This window comes from Ochotona princeps, chromosome 1 (assembly GCF_030435755.1).
Source record: "Ochotona princeps isolate mOchPri1 chromosome 1, mOchPri1.hap1, whole genome shotgun sequence".
NCBI lineage: Eukaryota > Metazoa > Chordata > Mammalia > Lagomorpha > Ochotonidae > Ochotona > Ochotona princeps.
Window position 1 is genome coordinate 55565369 of NC_080832.1, and position 26606 is coordinate 55591974.

The 26606-nt window shown below is 44.9% G+C and overlaps 1 protein-coding gene across 4 annotated transcripts in view; it reads right to left on the minus strand.

Annotated features, from left to right (window-relative positions):
• Positions 1–26606, minus strand: part of PRDM1 (PR/SET domain 1) — a 120026-nt gene that overhangs the window by 9048 nt on the left and 84372 nt on the right. Inside the window, exons 1-3 of one of the 4 annotated variants that reach the window (XM_004580349.3) lie at positions 11507–11819; positions 9654–9902; positions 3200–3319 (exon numbers count right to left, since the gene is read on the minus strand). In XM_004580349.3, coding sequence (XP_004580406.3) covers positions 3200–3319; positions 9654–9902; positions 11507–11548 — 411 coding nt within the window. In that variant the 5' untranslated portion in view covers positions 11549–11819. Of the gene's footprint in view, positions 1–198; positions 714–3199; positions 3320–9653; positions 9905–10154; positions 10448–11506; positions 11820–26606 lie in introns of those variants that run through there. The other 3 variants (XM_058660292.1, XM_058660287.1, XM_012925579.2) reach the window with 3 other exon arrangements.

A 26606-nucleotide genomic window follows, 5' to 3' on the forward strand; every position in this document is an offset into this window, starting at 1 on the left:
CCAGAGCAATGAAAACCCGCTCGGCCCCCTCTTGCAATCCACACACAGCCAGGACTGTGTGTGTGTGTGTGTGTGAGATTTCTGATCCCCTGGCTCCTAGTTAGAAAAGAAAACAGCATCGGAACGGGTAAGCCAGAGAGGTCTCTTGAATCAGCAGAAAGAAGGGCGGAAACAGGTAAGGCACAGTTTGGCAGTTACCTTTTCCATTTCGGTTTTTTATCATCTTTTCATGTGCGGGAAAAATAACAGAAGAATGAAACTCTCCCCTCCACACCCTCGATTTCATTTAAGAAGCTGTCCCAAGCCGTCTGCTTCAACCACCAGCGAGTACTACTTTCGCTACAGCACTGAGCGGCCAATGGGCGAAGCTCCGGCCTTCACTTCGGATTCTGCTGACTTGGAGTGCTTTGAGTCACTGGGTAGGAGCCCAGGCCGGCTGACTGCGTCAAGCTCAGCCTCTCAGCTTTTTCTATGGCCTCTGTACTTGCCGTTTCCTACACCCCCGCCCAAGGCTTAGACTATGCAAACATCCTCCACCCCCAACCCTCCAGAGTCCCAAAGTAACACTTGTTCATATGAATACTTGGAACCTGGCCTGTCGGTGGAAACGCTGGGTGGGGCAAAGGTGAACTTCACCTGCCATAACAAAGTGAACGTGGGGAAGGCGGCCAGCGTTTGACAGTCTACCGAGAAGTCACTTTTTCTCCTGATCCACACGTTCAGTCTTGCGCTCTTCTTTTAAACCAAAAACAAAACAACAAAACAAAACAAAAAACGGAGAGACAGAATAGAGAGCGAGCTCTTATCTGGGAAGAGGGTGGCTGAGCACCACACACAGAACTCCCAGAGTGCGAGAGTGCTTTTGGGAAAAGGGCAAGGACATGCGCTCAGGCCGCTTGGCAGAAAGGCAGAAAGACACGTTCTTACTGGATCGCCTTGATGAATGTCTCCTGACCCTCCACGGCATGTTTCTCCCTCTCCCTGTTTTTTAAGAGACACCTCCTCTTCTTGAGCTGTCACACTTCTGCCTAGCCCTGTGCCAGTCCGCACCTGGTTACCTGCAACTTCTGACAGCAGGGAGGAGCAACTGTTGCCAGATCAGGGGGACCTGCTCTCCTCTTAGTCACTCACTGACTAGGCTAGTCTATGAATTGGCTCTGTATGTCACTCCCACATTATCAGAAATAAAAAGGAACTCTGTCCCTTTAACACGGGCAGTAAACACCAGAATCACTTTCTTTTCAGAGTAACTTCCTGTAAATTGTGAAGGGGGAAATACATGTGGCTTCATCAAAGCGGCTTGTGAGAGCTTTTGCGGTGTGTTTTGTTAAGAGAAAATGGAACAAGGCTGGGTGAATTCAGCTATCAAGAGGGGTTTTCAAGTTTGTTTACTCTGATGTGCAAACTTCCAGGAACTTGGGGTTCCAGCGCCCTTGCACAGTGCTGGGGCGGGCGGAAACTGCTTTCTAAAGCTCTGGGTCTCTTGATTCCAGGCAGCCTTCCTTGGACTGCAATTTACTGTATCTTCATTGACAAAAGAAAAACGCTGAGGCCATGAAATCACACACGCACACCCCCACTCGAAAAAAAAATCACGCACGCGGACCGTGAACGCCGCCGCCTGTCACCTTGCTGCATTTCCACAGGTATTATCAAGAAGATTAAAAAAACGTGCTGACTCATGGTACAGTTACAAGAAATGTCATCGGTTTCTCAACTTGAACATCCCTTCTCTTCTTGGACGGTGTGGCATTTGCATGAAACGTTTTTTCTTTCTGCATGACAGATGTTCGTATCACTGCCAGCAAAATCAGGATGCTTTTAACAACATGTGGGAAGTGATCTCCTACAACATCCTTTGCATGTGAAAGACTGATTCAAATAAATCCTCCCCAGGAAAGCCTCGCAGTGACTTAGAGTGAATCTGTAAGCGAAACAGGGAACTGGGCTCAAGATGGGAGAGTCTCAGGTGCGTCTTGGGTCTTATGAAAATGACCACATGTTAACGACACTTATGCTGAACTGTCTGATTTCAGACCTTCCACTCCAAGATTTATACACCTGTGTGGCTTGCTTCTGAGAAGAAAGGCCAAAACGTGTTCACACTTTCCCCACTGATAAGTCATGGAGTGAATATGAAATAATAATAAAACCTCAGCAAACTATTGTTAGTGAATCTGTAACTGCTCTCCTTTGATGAGGAAATGGTTAGATACATTTTTTAAAAAAACTCAAACTTTTCTGGATTATGCTACTCATCCAAAAGATGTTTTCTCTGGGCATCTCAGTCGAAGCGAACACTAGCCAAATTGATTATTACCACACACTTGTTTCCTGCAGGGGTTCAGATCATGTACATTTTCTGTCACGTGTTTTAAAAGATTTGCTTTATTGTACAATTGAGGAAAGTGAATATTCTGGAAGCATCTGTGGGGAGAGGGAAAGCAGGCTGGTCTTGCTTTTCTCTGTTCACTCCTTGCTCTGACTCCAGAATTCTACATCCGATTATTTCAGCTGGCAGGGGAAGTGGTGGTGAAGCATCTTGGCCAACCTGAACATTCCCAGGGCAATGGTCTGAGCCAGAAACAACCCCTCCCCCATAGGACAGGAAGGCATATAGCCTCACAGGACCACATACGTTTTCCTTAGGCCCTGGGAGTGATTTACATACCATCCAATCTGGTAGTTTGATGGTGCCCGTGCATTTAAGCAGCACCAGTCCTTTAAGCTTAATGCCTCTTCTGGTCCTCTTTCCTTACAAATGTCCATCTTCAAGAGAATTCCTTTATGAGAACTCCGCCATTGGATTAAAGTTAACTCAGCAAGAAACCAAGAAGGGGGGAGGAGTGAAATCTAAGGCTTTGGTGACTCACTACTACTTCCTAGCAGAGAAATGCAAATGAATGTAGCCTTGAAGCTAGCAGCAAACTGTTTCCTTTCATCACAAAGCTCTAATGAATTGCAAAAAAACCAACATTCACGCAGATCCCACAGCTCCATCACTAACCACCTAGAAGCCTCGTTTCCAAGGCCAAACGTGCAGCCAGTTTCTTCACAGCTGTTCAGAATCCCCACAGTCCACAAGGACCCCAAACACGCAGTGTTTTCCAGCACAGGTTGAAAAAGGAAGTGGCCTTGCTGTGCGAGCATGGTTTCTTCCCTAGCCCTTTATGAGTCTGGAGAAATTTTCCCTACTTACCCGCCAAAAATATTTCCTGTTGGCATTCTTGGGAACTGTATCATTGGTGTAGATTTCTCCAATTAAGGGTCCAAATCGTGTGCCCTTTGGGATGTATTCCTTACTCACCACTCCAGTCACCTAAAGGGGGTAAAACAAATGAAGCAATCACTTGAATCCTCCTGACTATTAACCACCTTTTCTTTACAGTGACTTCAATCAAAAGGAAGCTGCGTCAGCAAAATTTGCAATATTTCGGGGAAAGCAGACAGTACTGTTGCCTCCCTAATGAGCAGCCAGCTTCACCTAAGACCTCCACACTTTATAGCCTGAGATGAGAAGGAGGTTCTGAATCAAGCCCTGTCTGTCTGCAAGACGCGTTCCCCAGGACTTGGTCAGAGGGGCGGTCCTTCTGGCCTTTACTTCTCAGGCTGGACAAACAGGGGAGTCATTCTCTTTAGAATGAGAGTAGGATACTGTATGCAGAATTATGTGATCAAGATCAGACTAGTCAGGCCTGCTCCCACTTTTCTATTTCTCATTCTCCCTCAAACCATAAACACAGTGTGTTTGAGGGGCATGAAATAGTTTTAACCTCAGAAACCAAAATAATGCTCTTTCACTGTTCCACAAAGGCCTAAGAACCAAAAAACCAAATACATTATTTTTTTTTTCACTGTAGATGAGGTTTTATTTTTTTTTTCTCCCCCCATAGTTTCTGAGTTCTCTTTAATAGAAGAAAAGATCTTTCAAGTAACTTTGTTCTTCTCTGACATGTTCTACTCAATAGTGGTCAAAAATCCTGCTTTGAAATAGAATTTAAACCAAGGAGAGCTGTGGTTTCTAAGATCTGAGGAAATGACCTTGGATTGGCTGTATCACACATTTTGACTTTGTGGGGCTTGGCTAAAGAAACAAGTCAACTATACCAGTTCCTCCTTGATCGTAAATTTCTTTTGAGGGGGTTAAAAAAAAAAAAGACACCAAACCTGGAATCAGGAAGCAATTCATCACTATTCAAAAGAACTCCTCTCTCTGTAGTCCTTTATAACATTTTGAAGTTATGGTTAGTTTTGGTCTCTTTCCCTCACTTTCCCATTTTTATTTTCTTGTGGTTCAAAACAGCCTAAAAACTACTTATGCCTTATTGAAATAGTAGAGGAAGAGGGGAGGAACGGGGGAGAGGAAGATTGAGGTAAAAGAATATTTATTTCCATTTTCTGATCCCCTGGTGTCTCTTGGATGACGTCCACCTGAAGTGGCAGACGCAAATGGGAATCAGTGGCCTCTAAGATGCAGGTCATGATTTATACAGGTCCTTCACTAAATCTCATCAAGAACCTAGGTCTCAGTTTAACCTGGACATGAAGTCAGCATATCTTCACAGGCCCATCTTTCTCCTGTGAGTTTCTTATTAGCCAACTGTTTTTCTAAAACAATTTGGTATTCGATGATTAAGTTAGACTGGAGACAAAGAAAATTTCCTATATCTAACACAAGTTGAAACAAAGCTAGTAAGTTAAGAGCGTGATTTTTGGTCCTTTATGAATTTCTGGAAGAGCCAAAAAAAAAAAAAAAAAAGATGTGTATCTCTTGTTCCCTCACGTACATCTATGCATTGGCCCTTTTGAGAATAGTTCATCACTGCCGGTGTGTGTAAGCAGCACAGCCACTGAGGGCCCAGAAGTACCTCACAGCAATTCAGGCCAACAATATATACTCAAAGCTTAACTAGGCTGACTTACTAAGAGGCTTACTGCTTAGGGACATGCTATTAAGCTAATTCACGTGAAAAATTCATGGAATTGACTTCTGTGACATACACAGCACTTGACATTCATATTTAAGTGATCATTCCATAATATTAAAATGACAAACAGGAAAAACAAATAATGCCATTTGTTGGTGAGCCAATAATTAGCCGCTGATATTTTCAACATATCCACTTTAAAGCAGTAATTTTAAGGAAGGTACTCAACTGGTTCATCAACTTTGTTGTAAATTATAGTCTCCTGCAGACACTGTCTCAGGAGTCAGAACTTGATTACCAACAAGGAACATGACACAGGTGGCATGATTTCTCTTCTAAATTGCCATTCTTCTACAGAATAGGCCTCCTGGGTTCTTAGCCATCAAATTTACACTGAGAGAAAAAAAATAATTTTCTTATGGCCAAAAACAAGTTAATCAGGATCATATTCCTGCAAAAGAAATGTGGGAAGGCCGGAGCCACCCAATACCTATTTGAACACAATTGTAGCCTAGTCACCAGGGAAGATTCCAAGCAATCTGGCAGCAGTTCTTGCCTTCTATAACTTAAATGCAATTCAGCAGACAGAGAGCAATTAAAAGGAGGAAGGTTTGTTGTGGAAGAGAGGTTTATGAGAATCCTCACGTCCCAGACAAAACAAAAAGAACTTCAGTAACAGATTACCTTTAATGATTGGGACAGAACTCTTAACATTTTAAAATCTTATTACACAGTTACAGGGCATATACAAACTCACACCATTAGACAAAGAGACATAAAATCAGACTTGCAATATTGGAAGGAATCCTAGAAATCACCTGTATCAGTTCCAAGTCAGCTTTCTATACATGTTTTCAATCTAAAAATCTGTGTCTGAGATGTTCTCTAACAGTAGACAAAAGCTGCAATTCAGGGATGACGGTGTTCCTTCAGGTAACTCTGGAGGACAGCAGGACTAGGCGCCAGCCAGGACTGGTGAAGGTGGGGGCAGTGAGTAGATCAGAGTTCTCCCTCTGGGCCTGCATCAGCCTACCCCAGGCTCCCAGACCCACCACTGGCAGCGTCCCGTGCTGGGAGCAAGCGGTTAGCAGAAGAACCTAGAAGAACCTATGGCACAGAGTGCCTAGTGAAGCCTGTGATCACCTAACTCAGGAAGGAAACTTCACTGGAACTGACCAGGGTCCTAAAGAGCGAGAGCTGGGGACAGGCTGCCCTGTGAACATGGATATGCTGGCCTGGGACTGCCTGAGGAGGGCTCTGGGTGTGCTCCTGCGCATAGCAGATCTCCCTGCCACCTAGGCGGGTCTGTCTCTGGCAGTGGCCTCAGTTCTAGAACCTACTCCAACATGATCCCATACAGCTTCCGGACCAAAAACAGTGCTGCTTCTTGGTTTTACAAAGTGATTTGACAGCTTAGAAAGGGATGAATGAACAATTTGACAGCAAAGATAATACAGGATAGCTGTTTTTGGGGGGGTGTGTGTGTGGATGGAACGGGTAAAGAAAGCCCTTCTTCATGCAAACACACATACATAGAGCAGTGGGCTGTAAGCAGAAACAGTGTTCAGGTCTAAATGTGATGCGAGCATTTTCACGCCAGATTCCATTAGAATCACTGTAATTACCAGCTATCTCTTTCCTTCCTTGAATGCCACCCCATGAAAGTGACTCATTCAGCTAAAATTCTGTTTTGACTGCACAGATACTGGAGTGAAGAGGACTAGAACCTCGCAGCGGACCAAGACCTTGAGCCTGTAATTCACCCTATTTTTAAAAGGAGTGAGGGGAACGGATATGTTTTTTTTTTTTCTTTAGTGGGGAGGGAGGAGGGTTTCCTCTTTCATTATCTTTATATTAAAGGAAGCGTGGCAATGCCTCAGCACATCGTCCCCCAAATAAAAGGCAGTCCTGGGAGGGAATTGCATGTTACAGCGAGATACTCGTACAGATGGCTTGAGTTAATGATGGACTTCAATTAAAGTGGACACCAAGGGCCCGTGATCAGATTGATATTTATCAGCACGCGACCTCTGGAGGTCAGACTCAGAGCGCCACAGTGCCTCTTGAGGGCAACCTCGACCCAGCTGAGGGCAAAAACTCTCCCAGGCCCCCCGGGCTGCGAAAATATAAACGTTGAAATTGATGTTTCTGTCAAGTGTTCATGTAAGAGTATTTCAGGAGGACCAGGGGAAAATCCCCATAAAAGAATAACCCCTCAGATAAAAAAGTTTTCAAAGTTTTGAATAGCATGTCTATATTCGGTTTGCACTCTGGAAATAGGAAGTAAGAACAGCTTCATTAAAGGTGCAGAATGATTCTGCACCAAATCTAAAAATGAGGGGTCAAGATCAGAAATGTGATTTGTATGTTTTGTTTTTAAACCAGAAAAAAAAAGGTGCTGACACATAGCACAAATTCATAATGAAAAATGGTTTTGTTAAAAAAAAATTCCCCAGGATGTCAGCACCACAGTACATAATGTAACCTCTCCTGGTATTTAGATGAAAACACTTCAAGAAGCATAAGATAAATCAGTCAGATAAAAACTAGATGTAAAAAGGTTTTTTTTTTTTCTTTCTATTTCCACTGCTTGTGGGACTTCAAGAACTAACTGAATAATAATGCAGGCATTTCATCAACACTAAACGTTTATCCTAGGACCAGTTTGCAGCCCTCGAACCCTCTCAATGGCTCAGTTCCACCATCCTTTCCCCCACCACCCCCCACCTCCTAAAGGGAACTGTCCTTTCCCAAAGTTTAACAAGGAAAAAGAAACAGAAAAACAGGTACAAATTCCAGAGTGAGCTCAAGACAGGATTACATTCAAGTTTGCCTCCTGGTCGCTTTCTCATCTATTCCTGGCTTTAGTTCAATGAAATATGGGGAAATAGGATAAGGGAACCCAGAAAGTTCGGAAGGATCATCTTCAGGAACACAGGTACTGTTTGTAGTTGCTTAACATTCTGAAATAGGGAGTAACTGCACAGACAACAGCCATCAAACATCCTTAATGAGGGCTTAGTCTGAAATATGTTACTGTGATAACTAAAACCACAGTGACACCAAGAGGGGCCAGTGCAGCATAATCTCAAAGCACTTCAAGGCAGAACTCTGCTCTAAGTCCTGCCTCTGGTTCAGACTGATGCCTTCTGTGCTGGGACTATCTTTCTGAACCTCGGGCCAAGTCACCTAAGAGCATTTTTTAAGTAGAATGATGGAAACAGAAAAACTTAGCCTAAGAGCTGAAGGGAAGATCAGAACATGATAGAATAGTAAAAATAAAAAGCAAAGATGACTAGCTGAATGGAGACCCTTGATCCAGTCTAAATGGGTTGGGGAGGACAATGTATCACAAATGAATCTTAGAAATAGACCAATAGTTGAACAAATCTGATATAAAGACAAAAGAAAATGAACATACATTATAAAGCCACAGCCAAACCTTAAACACCCAAACAAATCCTACAGGAATTTCAAGCACCACACACAGTAAGAGACTTGAGGCAAGAGCCCTCCTTTCAGGAAGTGGGATCATGAAGGCTGACCTTTGAAGTTATATTTTTTGATCACATTCACGCACTACTACAATTTAAATTCCACTCTGTATAAAATCCTCCTGCTTTCTCCCAGCAGTGAAGAAAGCTTGAACTTTTAATGTGACTGCGAGTTGGAGCTGCCCTCTTGAATGCTAGATGGCTGTGTCTCTCCCTCAGATGCAAGGCAAAGTGTTTCCCCCAATAGGTTTCCCAGCTCCTCCAAATACTGTTCGTTCCTTAGGGGAAGGGGGAAAGTGAGCTGGCTTGGCTCGGCTGTCAGAATAGTCCCAGGGCAAACTCTGCGTTCCTGCTCCACCACCATCTTTTCTTATTCTAGGCACTGTGGCACTGGGGCTGGTGTCAAGGCCAAGGAGGGGTCAGTGTGTTCAATCTGGACTCAGCAGTAGGCTGCTGGTAGCGAGGGCAGCTGCAGAAGCCACAGCCTCCCAACCAGAGGTGGTTCTTTAAGTTATTTCACAGCTAACCAGCACGCCTTGCTGTCATAGTTATATGAAAGGGTAAACACAAATCAGTGGCTCATTCCAATTTTGAGTTTTCGGCCCCTTTGAAACAACAAAGAGTGTACCCACTTCAGAGGCCAATAAGGCATGGCTCTGCCAGCCAGGCAGAGCAAAGGAGCTGCCGCAGATAAACAGTGGTTAGCTCTGTAGTCATCCGGCCAGAGGACACTGCGCTTTTACATGACCCTCCCCTCGGCTTCTACCGTCACCTCAATTCATAAACACGTCAAGGTTTTGAGAATAATTTTAGAAACCCAGCTCATAAAGCCGCTCGTTAAAAAAGAATAAAGCCATCTAATGACCAGAGGGAGACAAAAGAAACATGAAAAACTTTTTTCCCTCCTAAGAAAAAGTGTGCTCCTTCCAAAGAGGATGGCCAGTGGGTCCAGATATTTCTTGAAGCTCACCAACTCCAGGCTGCAGGCCAAGCCGACTTGCCTAAGACAAGTCCATTGGCCGCAAGATTTAAGTGTTTACTAATTAGCGTGGCACGGGTGAGGGCTGGTGCAATGAAGGAACTGACTTGCGAACAGAGAAAGCCATGAGAGATGCAAACAGGGACTAATTTTTGCCTGATACTTACAGATTCTGAGAAAGAAAGAGAGAGGGGCCTAGAGGACAGGTGGGAGAAGGTACCCACTTCCTTCAGCCCCAACTCAGAGGCTTACCTCTTTGCTGTTGGTGGCGTACTTGAACAGCAGGTTCCTGGGCAAGGATGCCTCGGCCTGTACTGGGGTCCCTCCATCGGGACCCGACTCCCAGGGGTGATCATTCACAATGTAGGTGCACTTCTCCTCAAACTCTGCCTCTGTCCACAGACTCATGTCCGCGTCCTCCATGTCCATTTTCATGGTCCCCTCGGTGCCCTGTGCCAACCCTTGAGACTTCACAGCGCTGGAGCTGCACTTGGGGGCAGCCTGGAAGAGAGAGGGAAAGGGCTTTAATCCCCCATTGTCCGGCCTCCCTGGCTGGCTGTGGCTCCCCTCCCAGCGGCTGTGACTAATGCAGTAGTCCGAGGGACTTTCAAAGCAGATGTACAGTGCTTGGTACAGTTGAGTAAGAGCCAAACAGCCGCATAAAGCACACTGTCTTGCAGAAGCAAGGGTTTTAAGTGCTTCTCTTAGTTAAAGAAAAAAAAAAGTGGCAACCTCACTTTGGAGGTGGGGATGTTGAAAATTCCCTGCATTTACCTCTCACGGCAGAAAAATGTTGTGGGTGCCCAGTGCTGTGTCCCAGAGCGCCTGGGGTCATGGCCGCCAGACCCTCAGCACTGTGGAAAAGCTGCCTCAGAAAAGTGTCACAAACAAGGAGAGGAAGAGGAAGGAGCTCTGTCTGCCTCTGAATGAAGCTAAAAATGGAAAGCGCGTGTGGTGCAGGAGCGGAACCCAGCCTGCCTTTTTCCAAATGGGGAAGACTGAACTTTCCCACCAGCTCCCAAGGCAAAACAACTTTCAAAACAACAGCCTCCCTGGCGCTGCGCGCGCTCGCTCATCCCCCGCGCCTGGCGCGCTGGCCCGGGACTGCAGCCGCCAGCATCCCCCTAGCCTTGCAGCCGAGCGCGGGGCCTCCCGAGAAAGGGGCGAGAGACCAAACACCCCAGCCGACCGGGCTGGCCGTCTCTTTAGATGTCTGGGCATCTCCCGCCAACTCCCTTGAGGTGGGCTGGGAGGAAGAGAAGCAAACAGGAAACCTACGGACTGCTCAAGAGAATTCCCTAAAGAGAATTCCTTCAGGAGTCCTAAGCTGCAAATAGCCCTTTCCACTGAAATCCGAAAGTGTATGGATTCCCAGAAGTCACGGATGCGCTGCAGTTTACTGTAACTCAAGTTGTAATACAGAAAGACTTGGGAGGATGAGTCCCGCTTCTCCTCGTAAATTGATCAGGATATTCCCGAACATCCTCTCCTCGTGCACAGAAAAAGTGCTTTTCGAGGAAGGGGATAAAAAAAAAGGAAACAACAAGGTAAAGAACGTCTGTAACGCTTTCCCCCTTCCCATTAGCCGAGGCTGATCAAAGTTAGGAGCCAGGGCATCCTCCCCAGGGCGGACGTGTAAACAGAATACGGGGAAGCATTCACCTAGCCCTGCGCGTCTTCCAATTCTTCTCTAAATAGGATGCTCTTAGGAAAAAAAAAAAAAAGGCAGAACTGTCTTTCCCACGGTTGCGATTTAAATAAACCGGCTTTAATTTTTTTTATAGTTCCAACACGCAGACTTTACAATGCCGAAGAAATGCTGAAATAAAAAGAAAATAGACGACTTAAGCCAACCCGGTAGAATTGCTTGGTTAGACGGGAGCGGCCAAGAGCCAGGACTGAAATGGCAATCTGGAAATGGAAGGGTTAATGATCCATAAGAAGAGGGGAAAAAGTCATTAAAAAATGTATGACAGTCCTAAGCGCACCCAAGCAGAAGCTTTTCTTTTTACCCCGAGTACGTGATCAAAAACAAAAACTAGAAAGAAAAAAAAAGTTCCCAGATCAATTTCAAAACCAAAAGAAAAAAAAATCAACTTCCTTACCAGGGTCGTCTCCACACGCTTTTCCAAGCAAATATCCAACATCGGAGACGCGTTCGGCTCAAGTGTACCCGGCCCACATCATGCCCGCGTCCAGGCGGGCGGGCTGAGCTGCACTGACGCGCGCTGCGCCGATCCCTGCTTGCCGGCGCCCGCGCCCCGGCTCTGGGCGGACAGGTGCCGCGCGCTGCTCTCACCGCTCCGCAACACTGGAGGGCCGAGTGTCACGGCTGCACTTTGTGTGTGTCAGTGTGAACCAGCTCGGCGGCTCCTTTCCCCTCCCTCCTGCTGTAGATTTCGTTAGCCACTCGTCTGATTCACTGCTACCAGCTGCCGGGAGTGGGGGCGTGGCCACTTCAGGCACCTGGACTCGCCGGAGCTTAGCCGGCTCAGGGCTTTCCCCAGCGCACAGCTTCCTCTCTTCGCATGTGAATTTCAACATGACTTGGAATCTTCCGACTTCCCTTTGAAGGCCCAGAACCCCGGCGTCGATTTAAGCCGGTATTGTATTCTAGAGGCAGACCGCCCGTCTTCCTGCTGCGGCGCGGATCAAGGGGGCGCACACTCCCCAAATGAAAGGAAACCTCAGAAGTACCTGGACAGACCGTCTGTGGTTCCTCAGCTCTGGAGCCCGCAGACCCCAGACAGCCGCGCGCCACGAACTTGTAAAGGGCAACTTCAATTGATTTTGCCTCTAAATGACACACCATGTATCTGTCCAGTCCCAAGCTAGCGCCCGTGTTAAGGCTCGTTCCCCTCTCCTCGCACTCCAGCACTCCTTCCCTTCCCCTCTACACCCCCCGCCCCGCCATCTCTCCTTGCTTGTAACTAAACACATTCATTTTTGGCAGGACTAACTTCTCTCTTTCAACTATTCAGTAAATAGGGAAATGGGAAAAAGTTAGGATCCTACAGATAAACCCTCTCCCCGCCATCCCACTCTGTTTCTTTTCTTCCCAGTACCCAAGGCAGACTTAGGAGCAATGGGCTAGTAAAATGGACAGAGGGTTTAAGGGGATACTGAACTGGTCACTGAGAGGGGAAAGCCATCCGAGGCAGTAATTAGTGGGGCTCACTCTGAGCCCTGGCTGGCTTTTCCTCCAGCCCCAGCCCAGCCAGTGCCTCTGTTGAAGGAAGGACATCCTGTGATGATGCCATACAATGTCCTGTTTGTTTATTATGAAGAGCGTGGACCTTGCATTCCTGCTTCTCATTACAAAACAAACCAGATGCTCGACTTCCTTCAGTGCTCTCTATGTGTGCCTTCAGCAAGGAATCTTCCAGTTCAGAGAAACAATGATGCAAAGACTCCATTTATAGCGAGCACCCCAGTACAATGACCACTATTAGATCACTGAAACATGAGTCTTCCACTTTTCCTGCTTGCCTCACCATAGGTAGCTGTGTTTGCTTTTTTCGTCTTCTCTTTCGACCTTAGACTTCAACATCTTTGCTAGCCTTTCAAATATACGTGTGCATACACCCCCCCACACACACGTCCACACCCACATACACACACCCAGTCCTAACCTGATGATACTAACTTAGTCATGCAATGAAGTGGACATCTGATGATTTGTTTACAGGAAGAAATGAAACAAAGCAAAACAAAAGCCCCACTCAATCATAAAAAATATGTCTGTTTATCTTTAAATAGTTTTTTTCTCTCTCTCAGATTTTTTGCTTGTTTTGGTGGAGGGAGAGAAGAAGGGGGAAGCCAAAAAAGTTATTTAGATTATTTGCCAGAAGATGGTATCTGTGTCTTAAGTCCTTGTAGAATCTCCGTAGCAGCACACAGCAATTACATTCCCACTAGGGGACATGCGTAGCACACACACTCTCCACTGACTGCAGGTCCGTGTTATTACACGTTATGCCAGAGGGGACGCTAGCACCAAGAGGAAGCGGGCCCTTGACAGCTGATGTGCTAAGGGTATAAAACTGAATGAACCCTCCCCAAGAGTTCTCGGAGAGCTCAAAGATGATAATTAAACAAGAGAAATCCAGCCTCCTCGAGAGGGTTTATTAGCTGATGCTGAGTCAGCGCTACAATGGACAGAAAAACAATGTAGTCATACTGAAGGCTGGCCTGCTGCTCACAGTCTCCCTTGCAGATGTGAAAGAGTATTTCACTTCCCTTTTAGGATCAAGCCGTCCTCTTAAAGCCACATAGACCAAGCAAATGAGCATGAGTCAGCCATGATGGAGGAAAGGCACAGGCAGAAAGTTGGGTATTTGAGGTGGGAAAGAGGGCTATTTTAGGCCAAATAGTTGCTTTAATGACTGGAAGAGGTCAGTGAATCAACTCACTGTTAATTAATATCAGCCTGCACTCACCTTCAGAGGTGGTGAAATGGGCTTGAGTCTGGGGAAGACGCAGACATCAAATACCAGTGTGAGGCTTAGCTAGGCAACCCTAAAATTAGTTCCAGGTGCTCCCTATGAGCTGGACAAGGGTGGAACTTGAAGGAAAGTAAAGGCACAGAGTAGTCGAATACAAAATCCTTCAAATGTTGACTTGTTGTCTCAAAGCGATAGGTAAAGAACAAAAAAGTGAATTAAGAAACCCCTCCAAGCAAATTTTGCCTATGATTACAGCGGTCAAGAACAGACAACAATGTCATTTAAGATGATAAGAAACAAAACAGAATCAAGGAATGGAAGCAGGCTCTGCAACAGGAAAGCTAACTGTTCACAGGGAAGAAGTGGGCCTGGTCCTTTGGAGTCCACTCAGCCCTTCTAGAAGGCCCGAGGGGCATGTCTGTAGGGCACTGGCAGGAGCTGGCAGCTACTGGCCATGGCACACTTGTGCCAAGAGCACTGTGAAGCTGTCATATCCTAGAACCCCAAGTGTCAAAATGTTTTTATCTGAGTAATACCTTAGTGAGATTTTAGTATCCCTCTGAGTTCCCTCCCTGTTTGAATGCCAGCAAGAAGCGTGGGTTACCTTTATTAATCCGCATTTCTCAGGCAGTCATGATACCACAGCAGGCAGCATCACAAATGTCCCAGAACTCTCTAAGAGCCTCCTCTTCAGCCTTAGACAACACCATTACCACAGCACAACCAGCCCCTGCGATTTCAGCGGCAGCTCCTGGGTCAGCTTTTTGGCTCCCAGTTCTCGGTGGGGTGGGCTGCGAGTGGCGATGTAGGCGGCCAGATGACTATATTGGAGGAGAGGAAGGAAGGGCTATTGTCAAGTGGAGGGGAGTATTCAATCTGGAGACCTGACTCCACTTGGGGAAATAATTTTTTTTTCCTAAGGAAAGTAAAAAATGGGATGAAATGTGCCCAAGATGAAACATGTTTTCATTTTCTAATTCAACTCCTGCTATACCCAAACAAGGTCAATGACAGGCTAACCACATCAAGAGAACACCCCCCACCCTCTGCTCCCCACTCCCTACCCACCCGCCCTCACCCCCCACACCCATTTCCCACTTCCTGTAAGTTAGGCATCTTCATGCTGGTAAACATTTGGGGACCAACTGTTAAGCTTGAGCCTGACAGAGGGGCATGTAGGCTTTGAAGCCTTCCCACATGTCTCAAAGCCAGGCTGAGCACCAGAGGGTTACTTGGAGTTTCAACTCCAACAGTCTTTTTAACTCAAATCGCTGTGCTGGACTTCCTGGTTGCTTTCCTTTTGCAAAGATGAACAAGAACGTGTGTGTGTGTGTGTGTGTGTGTGTGTATGTGTGTGTGTGAGAGAGAAAGAGAGAGAGAGAGAGAGAGAGAGAGAATGCATGCATGACACATGCTGTGTTACAATGCAGCCTGTGTGTCACTGGTATGACGTGTGTGATAGATTTCAACGATGTGTTTCATCCATTTAAAAATAGCCCAAATTTCCACCTTAAGACACAGCTCCCTTCTCCCCAAACCTTTAGAAAACATACCCGGGGCCTGAGCCTTGGGATAGTGAGCTAGGAGGGATACTAGAAGTTTGGCAATGAGGTCAATGGTTTGACTTCCTCAGTAAGGGAAACACAAATTAGGCAAACTGAAGAATCAAAATGCAGCGCCTTTCCCTGGTAGGCATGAAGACAGGGTAAATGCTATCTGGAGGACCTTATAAAACCCACACCATGCCTGAGGCCTCAGTATTTACCCAAGTCCCTGTCATTATGTCTAAGTATATTTTTCACACTACCTCAGACAGACGGCTGGATTCTTATCATATATGTATCTTTAAATTATTCATTTAGCTTGAGACCTGCCAACTTAATATATACCAGCAATAATAATCACTTCCATATGATTTGAGAGGGGGAACTGAGGTTGATTTCCAGTACTTTTTTTTTCTAATTATGTTTTTATCGTGGTGAATCTTCAGACATGGGAAGGACTTTAATATGTGACCAGAGATCATGTCTGAACCCTGAAGGCAAACAAGGAACTGTTAACAAGGGACCAAAGGAACTGTTAACAGATGTCCAACAGAGGCTGACACTGTGGTCCACTGGTTTAAACCATCACCCACCTGTGACACTAGTGTCCCATGAGTGCCGGCTTGAGTCCTGGCTGTTCTACTTTCTATCCTGCTCTCTGCCAATGTGCCTGGGAAGTAACCCAGTGGCTAGATTCTCTCTCCGTGAAACTCTGCCTTTCAAAAATAGAGAGATTGAGAGAGAAAAATTCTCCAGCTACTGGCTAACTCCCCCTAGGGCTGGGTCAGACCAAAGTCAGAAACCAGGAGCTTCATTTGGGCCCCCTACGTGGGTGCCAGGGGCCCAGCTGCCTATGTCATTTTCTACTGGTTTTTCCAGGACATTAGCAAGGAGTTGGATCAGAAGTGGAGCAGCAGTTGATGCTAGCCCGGTACTCATATGGGATGTTGGCTCCACAGGTAATGTTTTATTTATTGCAACACCAGTCCTGTAAATAAATCTTTAAAAAAAAAACAAAAACAAAAAACAAAAAAACCAGGGGACCAAGGGTAATGGGCCCTACTGTCACTATCTTGGTTGTCTATTTGGGGAAGAGAGAAAGGAAGATGCTTTCTTCTCACCCTGAGTGGGAGGAGACTGTTTTGGGAGAAGGGAGGACCAGAAGCCCAAAGAGAAAGGCGAGTGTGGCTGGGAGCATTTTACAGACTGAGATTAAAGAGAGAGCATGGGTTGAGTCCGGAAGGGGACCAGAGAAGGATGCCCAACAGCAGTGGGTGGGAGAGTTAGGGGTGGACAGGAGCAGTGGCCAGGGGTTCGCTTTCCCAGAACCACAGGATATTAACCAAGGGGGTAAGGAAGACTTCCTTTTTTCTTTTTCTTCTGCTTTTTTTTTTTTTTTTAATTAAAAAGGAAACTCTTCCCCTCCTTCCTACGGAAAGATTCAAGACTTCCTTTTTGGTGACTGCATCTTGGGTAGCACTGCGGACCTGGAAGATGCCAGCACAAACAGGCAGGGCGTGCGTCCCAGTTTGGCTCTCTGCATTGTCACCTGAGTGCTGGACCAGAAGCTCAGGTGCAGTTTTATTATGCGCCCAAGGTACAGGTTGGGGAAAGAGAGAGAGAAACAGGGTGCCTTACCGCTTTGGTAGAACCTTTTAAATACTAAGTTGGTGGTGACATTAAATACATTCCTTTTCAGTGCACTTACTCAGCGCCCAGATTTAGAAGAAGGTGACTGGTCTCTTAAATGCCACCTTCTCTCCACCCTAGGAGCTGAGAGGTGATGAAGCACAAAGGTATTACAATAACAAACTCACTTAATAGACACCTTATCTCTGGAAAAACTCTATTGTTGACCAAGAATAAAGCCAGGAAACCTTTTAAGAGGGAGATAGTATGGAGATTCCGAAGTCCTCAGCCCCAGCTTATCTGGTCTCCATCTCTTTCCCATTGTTCCTGGAAGAACACACCAGGGAGCACCAGGGAGCAGGATGGCCATCAGAGTTCAATGGGCCTCTGCCCCCTTCAGGTGTGCCTCTGGGGACTGACCAGCGCACTCCATTTCCCTAGAATGGGACCCTTCACAGAGCAAGTTAACAGCTCAGTGCTTTTGGCAGCCTGAGTTCCCAACGGCTTCTTGGAGAAGAATGGGCACTGCCTTTGGGAGAGATAATCCCACAATGGAGGTCCATTAAAAGTATTAGGATGTAGCAGGCCACAGTGATCCTCAGGAGGAAAGCGCCACTCTGACAATAGACAATTAAAGCTGATAAATCCAAGCTACTTGTTGCTGTTCTAATTCCTCCTAATTGTATGCTACTTGTCTCTGGCTCCTGCATTCAGGGATGAAGCAAGCTTCTCTAATCTCCAAAGCACCTGACCTACTTCCTACAGGATCTTCTCAGTCTTCTTTTCTTCCATCTGGACCCCTCTTCCTCTTCTGCCTCTCTCCTCTGCCTCACAGCCTGTGCAGAGAAGGAAGGATGGGTAGAGGATGAGGGAGTGGCATTGTGGTGTGGAACAGAAGGCTGCCTCCAAATCAATAACTCAGGGCCAGCTCTCTAATAGGTAACAGCTAATCAAGCTCCTGGGCACACACATCAGCAATTAGATTGCACTTTGCATTAGGCTCAACAAGTGGCACGGGGCACAAATGACAAGCCAACTGCCAGATTCCTGCCTGTTGCCAAGTCTGCGCATGCTGCCCAAGTGTGTAGAGGACATGCCTCAGTGATTCTGTTTGTAGCTGATGTCTCAGTAATTATGCTGCCACTGCCACTGACAGGCAGAGTAAAACATTCATTCTCACCCCGCATCCTAAAGGATATAATGCCATGGAAACAAAAGAGCCTGAAATGCCAGCTTGGTGCCTGTCCGCATGTGCACACTCTCCTTAGAATCTCCTTCCAGAATCCATGGGAGCAGTCAAAAATATGCTTGCCATATTTTGGGGGTTTATAAATATTAATTTTTTCAAAAGATTTATTTATTTTTATTGGAAAGGCAAATTTACAAAGAGAAGGAGATAAACAGAAAGATCTTCCACCTGCTGATTCACTCCCCAATGGCTGGAACTAAGTTGATTTGAAGCCAGGCGCCAGGAACCTCCTCTGGATCTCCTACGCAGGTGCAGGGACACATCTGGGCTCTCCTCGACTGCTTTCCCAGGCCACAAGCAGGGAGCTGGATGGGAAGCGGAGCAGTTGGGACATGAACCAGCACCCATATGCGATCCTGGTGCATGCAAGGTGAGGACTTTAACTACTAGGCTATCGTACTGGGCCCCTATGTATTTTTTTTTATGAAAAATATATTTATGGAGCCATCTCTTTCAACTCTTTCTTGCTCAGTATCCCAAAGCATTTATAATAACCTGTAATTTAAGAAACACAGCTTTGAAAATAGCAGGAAGTCCCACCATCAAGAATTTTGTGTTGGTTGCCCACTGGCACTTCAAAAAGTTCATGGAAAAATAGACTGAAAAGGTAAGTTTAAGTGGTGCCAAAAGCCCTTTCAGATTTATGTGTAAGAGGAGTCTTCAAAAAATTCACGGGCGTGGTAGCCTAGTGGCTAAAGTCCTCGCCCAGCATGTGCCAGGATCCCATGTGGGCACTGGTTCATATCCTGGCTGCTCCCCTTCCCTTTCAGCTCCCTGCTTGTGGCCTGGGAAAGCAGTAGAGGAAGGCCCAAAGCCTTGGGATGCTGCATCAATGTAAGAGACCTGGAAGACACCATTGGCTTAGCTCAGACAGTTGCAGCCACTTGGGGAGTCAATCAGCATTTAGAAGATCTTTCTCTCTCTTCTCTCTGTAAATCTGACTTTACAATAAAAAATAAATAAACCTTTAGAAAAAAAGTTCATGGGAAATACATATATTGGGGAACTATATGATGCCTCTCTAAGTGTTTTGCACAAAAAACCAAGTTTCCTCTCTTTGAAAGATTCCCCCCTATTTAAGTGAAATCTTTGTTTCAGATGTACATATTGAAATATTTACAGATAAAATTATATGGGTGGGTGTTGTGGCTGCTGTTTGGGATGCCCACACCTCACACTGGTGTGCTTAGATTTAAGTCACTAATATTTGGCTCAAATGTTTGTGTTCTTGGGAGACTCAGATTAACTGCCTGGTTCCTGGCTTCTGTCCAGCTCAGCCCCAACTCTTACAAGCATTTGGATAGTAGTTTGCAAGTAAAAAGGCATGTCCCTTGGATAATGAAAATCATCATCAAATAAGTTTAATTTTGCCCTTTAGATAGAAAGGAACATCCTGCTCATTTGATACAGTTTTACAGTGGTCCCATCAGGAGGTGATCATGAACCCCTTTTGGGACGGGGAATGTATGTATTGTAGGAGGTGAAACTCTCCCAGTCATCAGAATCTGTCCCAGAGCAAAGCAATCCACTCATCTTTGAACAAAGGGCTACGAACAAAACAATTGAGACAACTCACTTTTTCTTGGCAGTAGGCTGAGCAAGTGGCTGGCTGCGCTCAGCAGGGGATCAACTGATAAACTGTGTCAAACTCAAACCATTTGTCAGCTCCAGAGAGAAGAGAACAAGCTGAAAGATGGGCTCAGGAAGTAGATTTATCTGGAGCAACACATTAACTAGTATAAATACCAGTGGAAAAAAAGTAAATACATTTAGTCAGCCACCAAGAACTAATCACAGGGACTTTGCTACTTAGTGTTCTCCCAAAGCTTTCACCTCCTCCGACAAATAACACCAATTCATCTTGATGTTCTTGGGATATGTTTAAACAAATCAAAGGTTTATTTCCTTACTGCCCTTGACTTCATCCACAGCAAGTTTACATTCATCTAAAAAGGTTCTGCCAGACTTGAAGGAAAGCTTTCTCCCGTGAAAAGATTCCCCCTCCCATAGTTTCAAAGAGAGAAAGTTCTTCCAAAATGCCACTGCAGATGAAGACACTTCATGGGAAATGAGTCCTGAAATTGTGCATGCAACTTATAAATTCATTGCTGGGATTTGGGGCATTTCTCGGAAATACTTTTAAAATTTCAGAACTTCCGGCCAGCAAAGATGCAACACCACAGGCAGCCAGCAGCACTGGCTTGCTGTGTCACTGGGGAGTTCCTGGGGGGACAGTGCTGAGCCTGACTTCCAGGCTGAGCCTGTGTGTCCCATGAAAACGGGGGATGTTGGGCTCCATTTCCTTCTGAGGACCATCTCACTCTCCACCCACGATCCTCTCTTGCTGAGCAAGGCTCTCTCTCCATGGTCTTCTGCTTGTGGCACTATTAGTGATCACAGGCCTCTCTGAAAACCCAGCACTGGCATTGTGCCTGGCTATGATCTACTGGATGACGGATTCAGGTATATAGCATGAAAGGACCAAATCCAGGGCCGAGATCCAAGTTGTGAATGAGCTACTGCAGTAGGCTTGAGAAAAGCTGTCCTTTTCTAGAGAAAGTATACTACCTCTCAGTCCTTGTTCATGGGGCTTAAAAAATATTCTAGGGCAGGAGCCACAAACATGAAAACCACGTGTGCTTAAGGGGAAAGGAAGAACCTACCATTGACAACAGCGCTTGAAAGTAGGGTCACCTGGTGTGGTACCTCAACTGTCCAATCCTCTAACTGCCTGTGCCGGCATCCCCGATGGGTGCCGGTTCAAATCCTGGCTACCGCAATTCCGATCCAACTCTCTGCTTGTGGTCTGGGAGAGCAGGGATGGCTCAAGTCCTTGGGATCCTGCATCTATATGGGAGACCCTGACAAAGCTCCTGGCTCTTGGCTTCAGATCAGCTCAGCTCTGGCCACTGCAGCTATGTAGAGAGTGAACTAGTAGATGGAAGATCTTCTCTCTTGTTCTGTCTATAAATCTGCCTTTAAAATAAAAAGAAACAATTTTTTTAAAAAGGAGGTTCACCCACTAAATACACGTGTGAGAAGTTTCCCAACCAAAAGCAATGTGCTCTTGTGTACTCTCACCCATACGTGCCGCTGGATGCAAGCCTTCTTTGTCAAATGTTCTGCCAGTCCTTAGGGCCTCCCTCCTCTTCAAGGCCACTCCACCCCACACTAATTAGGTTTAAGTAGAGCAATTAACAAAACAAACTCCTTGCTGCTTAGTGGGCTGATAATTCTGATTGCAAAATTGTTTTAGGATGTGCACGGCAGTTTCAAACAAAGATAAATAAAGTTATGCAATCTTTCCCATATAATCCATTTGTTTGTGTGTAGGAAAGAGTTGAACACCTTAGACAATGTAGTCTAAAATGGCACCGTGTCTTACCAACAACTATGCCTTTCCTCTAACGATATTACTTGTGATCTAACAATTCTTGACTCAAATGCCTCATATTTAAAACAAAAACACGCCGATAGGTCTTATAAGTTTTTTAAGTAGGAGGTTGATGTGAACAGTCAAGATCATCCAATTTCCTGGATGCCTTTTACACAAAACATAATATAAAGTCTTATTTTTGCAAAGCCACCACTACTTTTTCTCTACGTAAAAAGTAGGACAAACCCAATATTTTCCTTACTGTTCAATAGTAGTATCACATAACATTTCAGCTACAGATTAGTAGTTTTACATAGCTTGATTTTACTTGTACTGTTTTTTTAATGATAGATTTATACTGTCTTCCTTGACTTCTGGAGTGGGAGAGTGATGATGGAAGTGTGAAGCCTCCACGTGCGATGCTGAATCCTCATTTCAGAGTAACTGGCTCTAGTTCCAGTCACTCTGTGTTTCTGACTCAGCTTCCTTTCGATGCATTTGGGAAGCAACAGATAAAAGACACAGTGACACAGTTTTCCACCCTTTGGGTCATTGCCTCCAAATAGCCAGAATGGTCAAGGCTAGTTCGGGCCAAAGGCAGGAGGCAGGAAATCCATCAGGGTCTCTCCTGTGGGTGGCAGGGGCCCAAGCACTTGAGCCTTTATTTCTTACCTCCCAGAGTGTGCATTAGCAGGAAGCTGTACTGAAAGCAGAGCAGCTGATCATACAGGATACTGGTGTGATAGGAGGCAGCTTCAACCATCCCATCATTATGCTGGCCCCTCAAGAATATAAAATAGAAGAAAAGGAAGCTGTCTGCCATTCTCCCTAGAAAGGGAAAGTCTGTTTCCATTAAAAATATGGTCTCAGGGGATAGCAAATTAAGCCGCCTCTTGTAATTCTGCTATCCCACACGGGTACTGGTTTGAGACTGGCTGCTCCTACCTCTGATCCAGCTTCCTGCCAATGGTCTGGGAAGGCAGTAGAAAAAAGGCCCAGTGCTTGGACCCCTGCACCCTCATGGAAGACTCAGATGGAGCTATGGGCTTCTAGCTTTGACATGAACCATGTTGGCCATTACGGCCATTTATGAAGAGTGACCCAGGGACGATTCAAGCTCCTGGATTTGGCTTGGCCCTGTTCCAACTGTGGCCAACTAGGGAATGAACCAGCAGGTGGAAGATCTCTCTCTTTGTGCCTCCCTCTCTCTCCACAATTACCTTTAAAACTAACTTTTTAAAAAAAAAAGATTTTCTTTATTTTTATTGGAAAGTCAGATATACAGAGAGGAGGAGAGACAGAGAAGAAGATCTTTCGTCTGATGATTCACTCCCCAAGTGACCGCAACAACCGGTGCTATGCCAATCCAAAGCCAGGATTCAGGAACTTCTTCCAGGTCTTCCATGCGGGTACAGCATCCCAAAGCATTGGGCTGTCCTCCACTGCTTTCCCAGGCCACAAGCGGGAAGCTGGATGGGAAGTGAAGCTGCTGGGATTAGAACTGGCACCCATATGGGATTCCAGAGCGTTAAAGGCGAGGACTTTAGCCACTAGGCCACGCTGCCGGGCCCTAAAATAACTTTTTAAAGAAAAATTTCTTCTTAAAAAAGCATGGTTTCCTTTCTACTAGAAGTTCTAATAAAGATTTGGTAGTAATAAAATTTTCAGTGTGTTAAAACTGGGGTAATCAGATCAGCGAAAAGATTTATCAGAGTCAAGATCATTTTATGTTTAATATAAGATTATGGAATGTATGTTTATCATTTTAATTTTCCAGTAAGTCATTATTGTAAAGCATTATATCCTTCTTTTGATTGTCATTAATCACTGTAGATAAAAATACAAGTCTCAAAATGTATAAAACAGTGTCCGGCATGGTGAGCTAGTGGTTAAAGTCCTCGATTTAATATGCCGGAATCCCATACGGGCACCAGTTCTAATCCTGGCAGCCCTGCTTCCCATCCAGCTCTCTGCTTGTGGCTTGGGAAAGCAGTCTAGGGACAGCCCAAAGCCTTGGTACCCTGCATCTTGCATGGAAGACCCAGAAGCAGCTCCTGGCTCCTGGCTTCGGATCAGCTCAGCTCTGGCCGTTGAGGTCACTTGGGGAGTAAATCATTGAACTGAAGATCTTCCTCTCTGTCTCTCCTATTCTCTGTATATATGGCTTTGCAATGAAAGTAAAATAAATCTTTAAAAAATATATATATAACACAGGTTAAGTAAGAAGTAGGTCCTAGAAATCTACATTAGCATGGGAAATTAAGATTTTTGAAAAATGCTTTGGAAATGAAGCCATTGAAGGTTACTAGCAACCTGTTTCTGTCTTAAAAATCTGGTTCAACTTATAGAAATTTGGTTTTAGAGAAAAGTTGCAAATATGATGTATGCTGACATATTAATTAACATACAAATAAAGTTCTGTTACGATGTTTAAAATTAACGCGTCACTTTTCATTTTATTATATTTTTTAGTTGATATAAAGAGGACTGAATACATGTGGTTCATGGATACTTCCCTTCCTCTCTTAACTTTCTTCTTTTTTCTAATTTGGTCAGTAATCAATCCAATCAATGCTTTCTCACCGAATAGAATTGGGACAAGCAGTACTGTAATTACAAGAACGGTGAGATCACAAACTTTTATGTGATGATAATTACCATCTTTAAACATTGTATGTGACACTTAATCAATGTCAGTTATACCTCTGATGCAGGGTCTACAGAATGGATCCCTTTCTGCCTGCAGTTCACTAGGCCTTTACCAATAATACTTCACCTTTCAGTACAACTAATCCAAGTGCACTTTTCTATATTTATAATCCTTCTTCTTCCTAACATTTTATTAGTATTTCACCTGTACCTGTTTAAATAACAGGATTTTTCAATCCATAATGATCATCCTTCCAAATAACTCCTCTTGGCTTTAATGGGAACACCTCTTATTTGTTTTAACTTGCCTTATTTATTTTGAAAGGTAAAGACACAGACACTGGAGAGAACTCCCATCCACTGGTTTCCTTCTCAGATGCCCATAACAGCCTGAGCTGAGTCAGTCAAAAGGCAGGAGCCAGAAACACAAACCCAAGTCTCTTACATAGATGACAAGGACACAAGTGCCGGAGCCATGACCTGATGCCTCCTAGTGTGCATACTGGATGCATTTTAGCAGGAACTGGATCGGAAGCAAAGGCGGGGCTTGAATCCTAACATGGATGCAGGCATCCGAAGCAGCATCTTAACTGCTAAACCAATGCCCACCCTGGCAAAAACTTACTACACTGTTTGGGCCCCTGTCCACCCACGGGGGAGAAGTGGATGAAGTTCGTGGCTTCTGGTCTCCACTTGCCACATACCCAGCCATTGTGGCTGTCTGGAAAGTGGACCAGTGGATGAAAATTCTCTTTTGTTCTCTAACTCTGCCTTTCAAACAAACAAACAAATACATCTTTTTTTTATTTTTTAAGAAAATACATAGCAGACATGTTCCAAATGGTTAGAGAGGCACCTCCTACAGAAGAATTGTAACTAAAAAGTCCTGTACTACACAGTGGGCATAGAGAACATTTAAAAACACAAGCCAATCATGCAGAAGTTCCTTAAGAGCACTTCTAGGCAATCAATAAATATGTAAATATTATCTTACTTGGGTTAATAAATTGTTTTGAAGCAGCTGATACTGTAAATAAGTAAAGAGGAATTGCAATTTTTTTATTTTTTAATTAAAAATATTTATTTTTATTTGAAAGGCAGATTTTGAGCAAGAGAGAAAAAGAGAGAGAGATCTCCTAGCCATGATGGCTAGAGCTGGGCTGGGTCAAAGCCAGGAGGCAGGAGCTTCTTCTGGGTCTCCCACATGGTACAGGGACTCAAGGACTTGAGCCATCTTCTGATGCTTTCTCAGGCCATATGCAGAGCTGGATCGGCCATGAACCAGTGTTCCTATAGAATGTCAGTGCTGTAATGGGGAGGGTTAACCTGATATGCCACTGTGTCAGTCTTTGGAACAGCGATTTTTAAAATATCAGGTGGGCATTTAGGCTGGCAGTCCAGACACCAGTTAAGATGCCAAGTTCCTCGTCTAAGTACCTAGGTTTGATACCTGAATTTGCCTCTGAGTCCAGCTTTCTGTTAATGCAAATCCTTGGAGGCAGCAGGAAATGCCTCAAGTGGGTTTGTCCCTATCATTTCTATGAGAGACCTAGACTGAGTTCCTGGCTACAGCCCTGGCCCTATCCCAGCTATTGCTGGCAGGTGTGAAGTAAACCAGTGAACAGAAACTTCCTCTCTGTTTTTCTAGCTCTCAAATGAATCTAAAATTAAAAAAATTTTTTTCTATTTTCCACATCTTTTCTCAACCACAAAAAATAAAATCTAATACTTTTAAGTTTGAAGTATTGACTTCATAAACTAAACATTATGACCTTAAAAGATAAAGGAATATAATACAATCCCAGAAAACATACACATAGTAAGTTGGGCAAGATGACGATGGTGGTTGTGCTGTAGGTAAACTGTGCCAATGAGATCCTTATTAATTCAAAATGTGGGACAGGCAGTGGGTGCAATGTTTATGCCACTGCCTGGGGAGCACGCTAAGCTGCTTGCAATACCAGCATCCCACATTGGTATGTCAGTTCAAGTTCTGGTTATGCCATTTCCATCTCAGCTCCCAGCTAATGTACCAAGGAAAGCAGCTTTAGATGGTACAAGTACTTGGGCTGCTGCCACCCATGTAGAAGACCTGGGTGAAATTCATGGCTCCTGCTTTAGCCTGAACCAGCTGTAGCTGGTTGTGGCCATTTGGGGCAGTGAACTAGTAGATGCAAGATTCTGTCATTCATTCATTTTCTCTCTCTCTCTCTCTCTCTCTCATTTCTTTCTCTCCCACTCTCCTGGTCAATCTTCTTTTCAAGTTGATAAAAATAAATCTTCATAAAAGAAAAAAAGCCATCCTTTGGGACA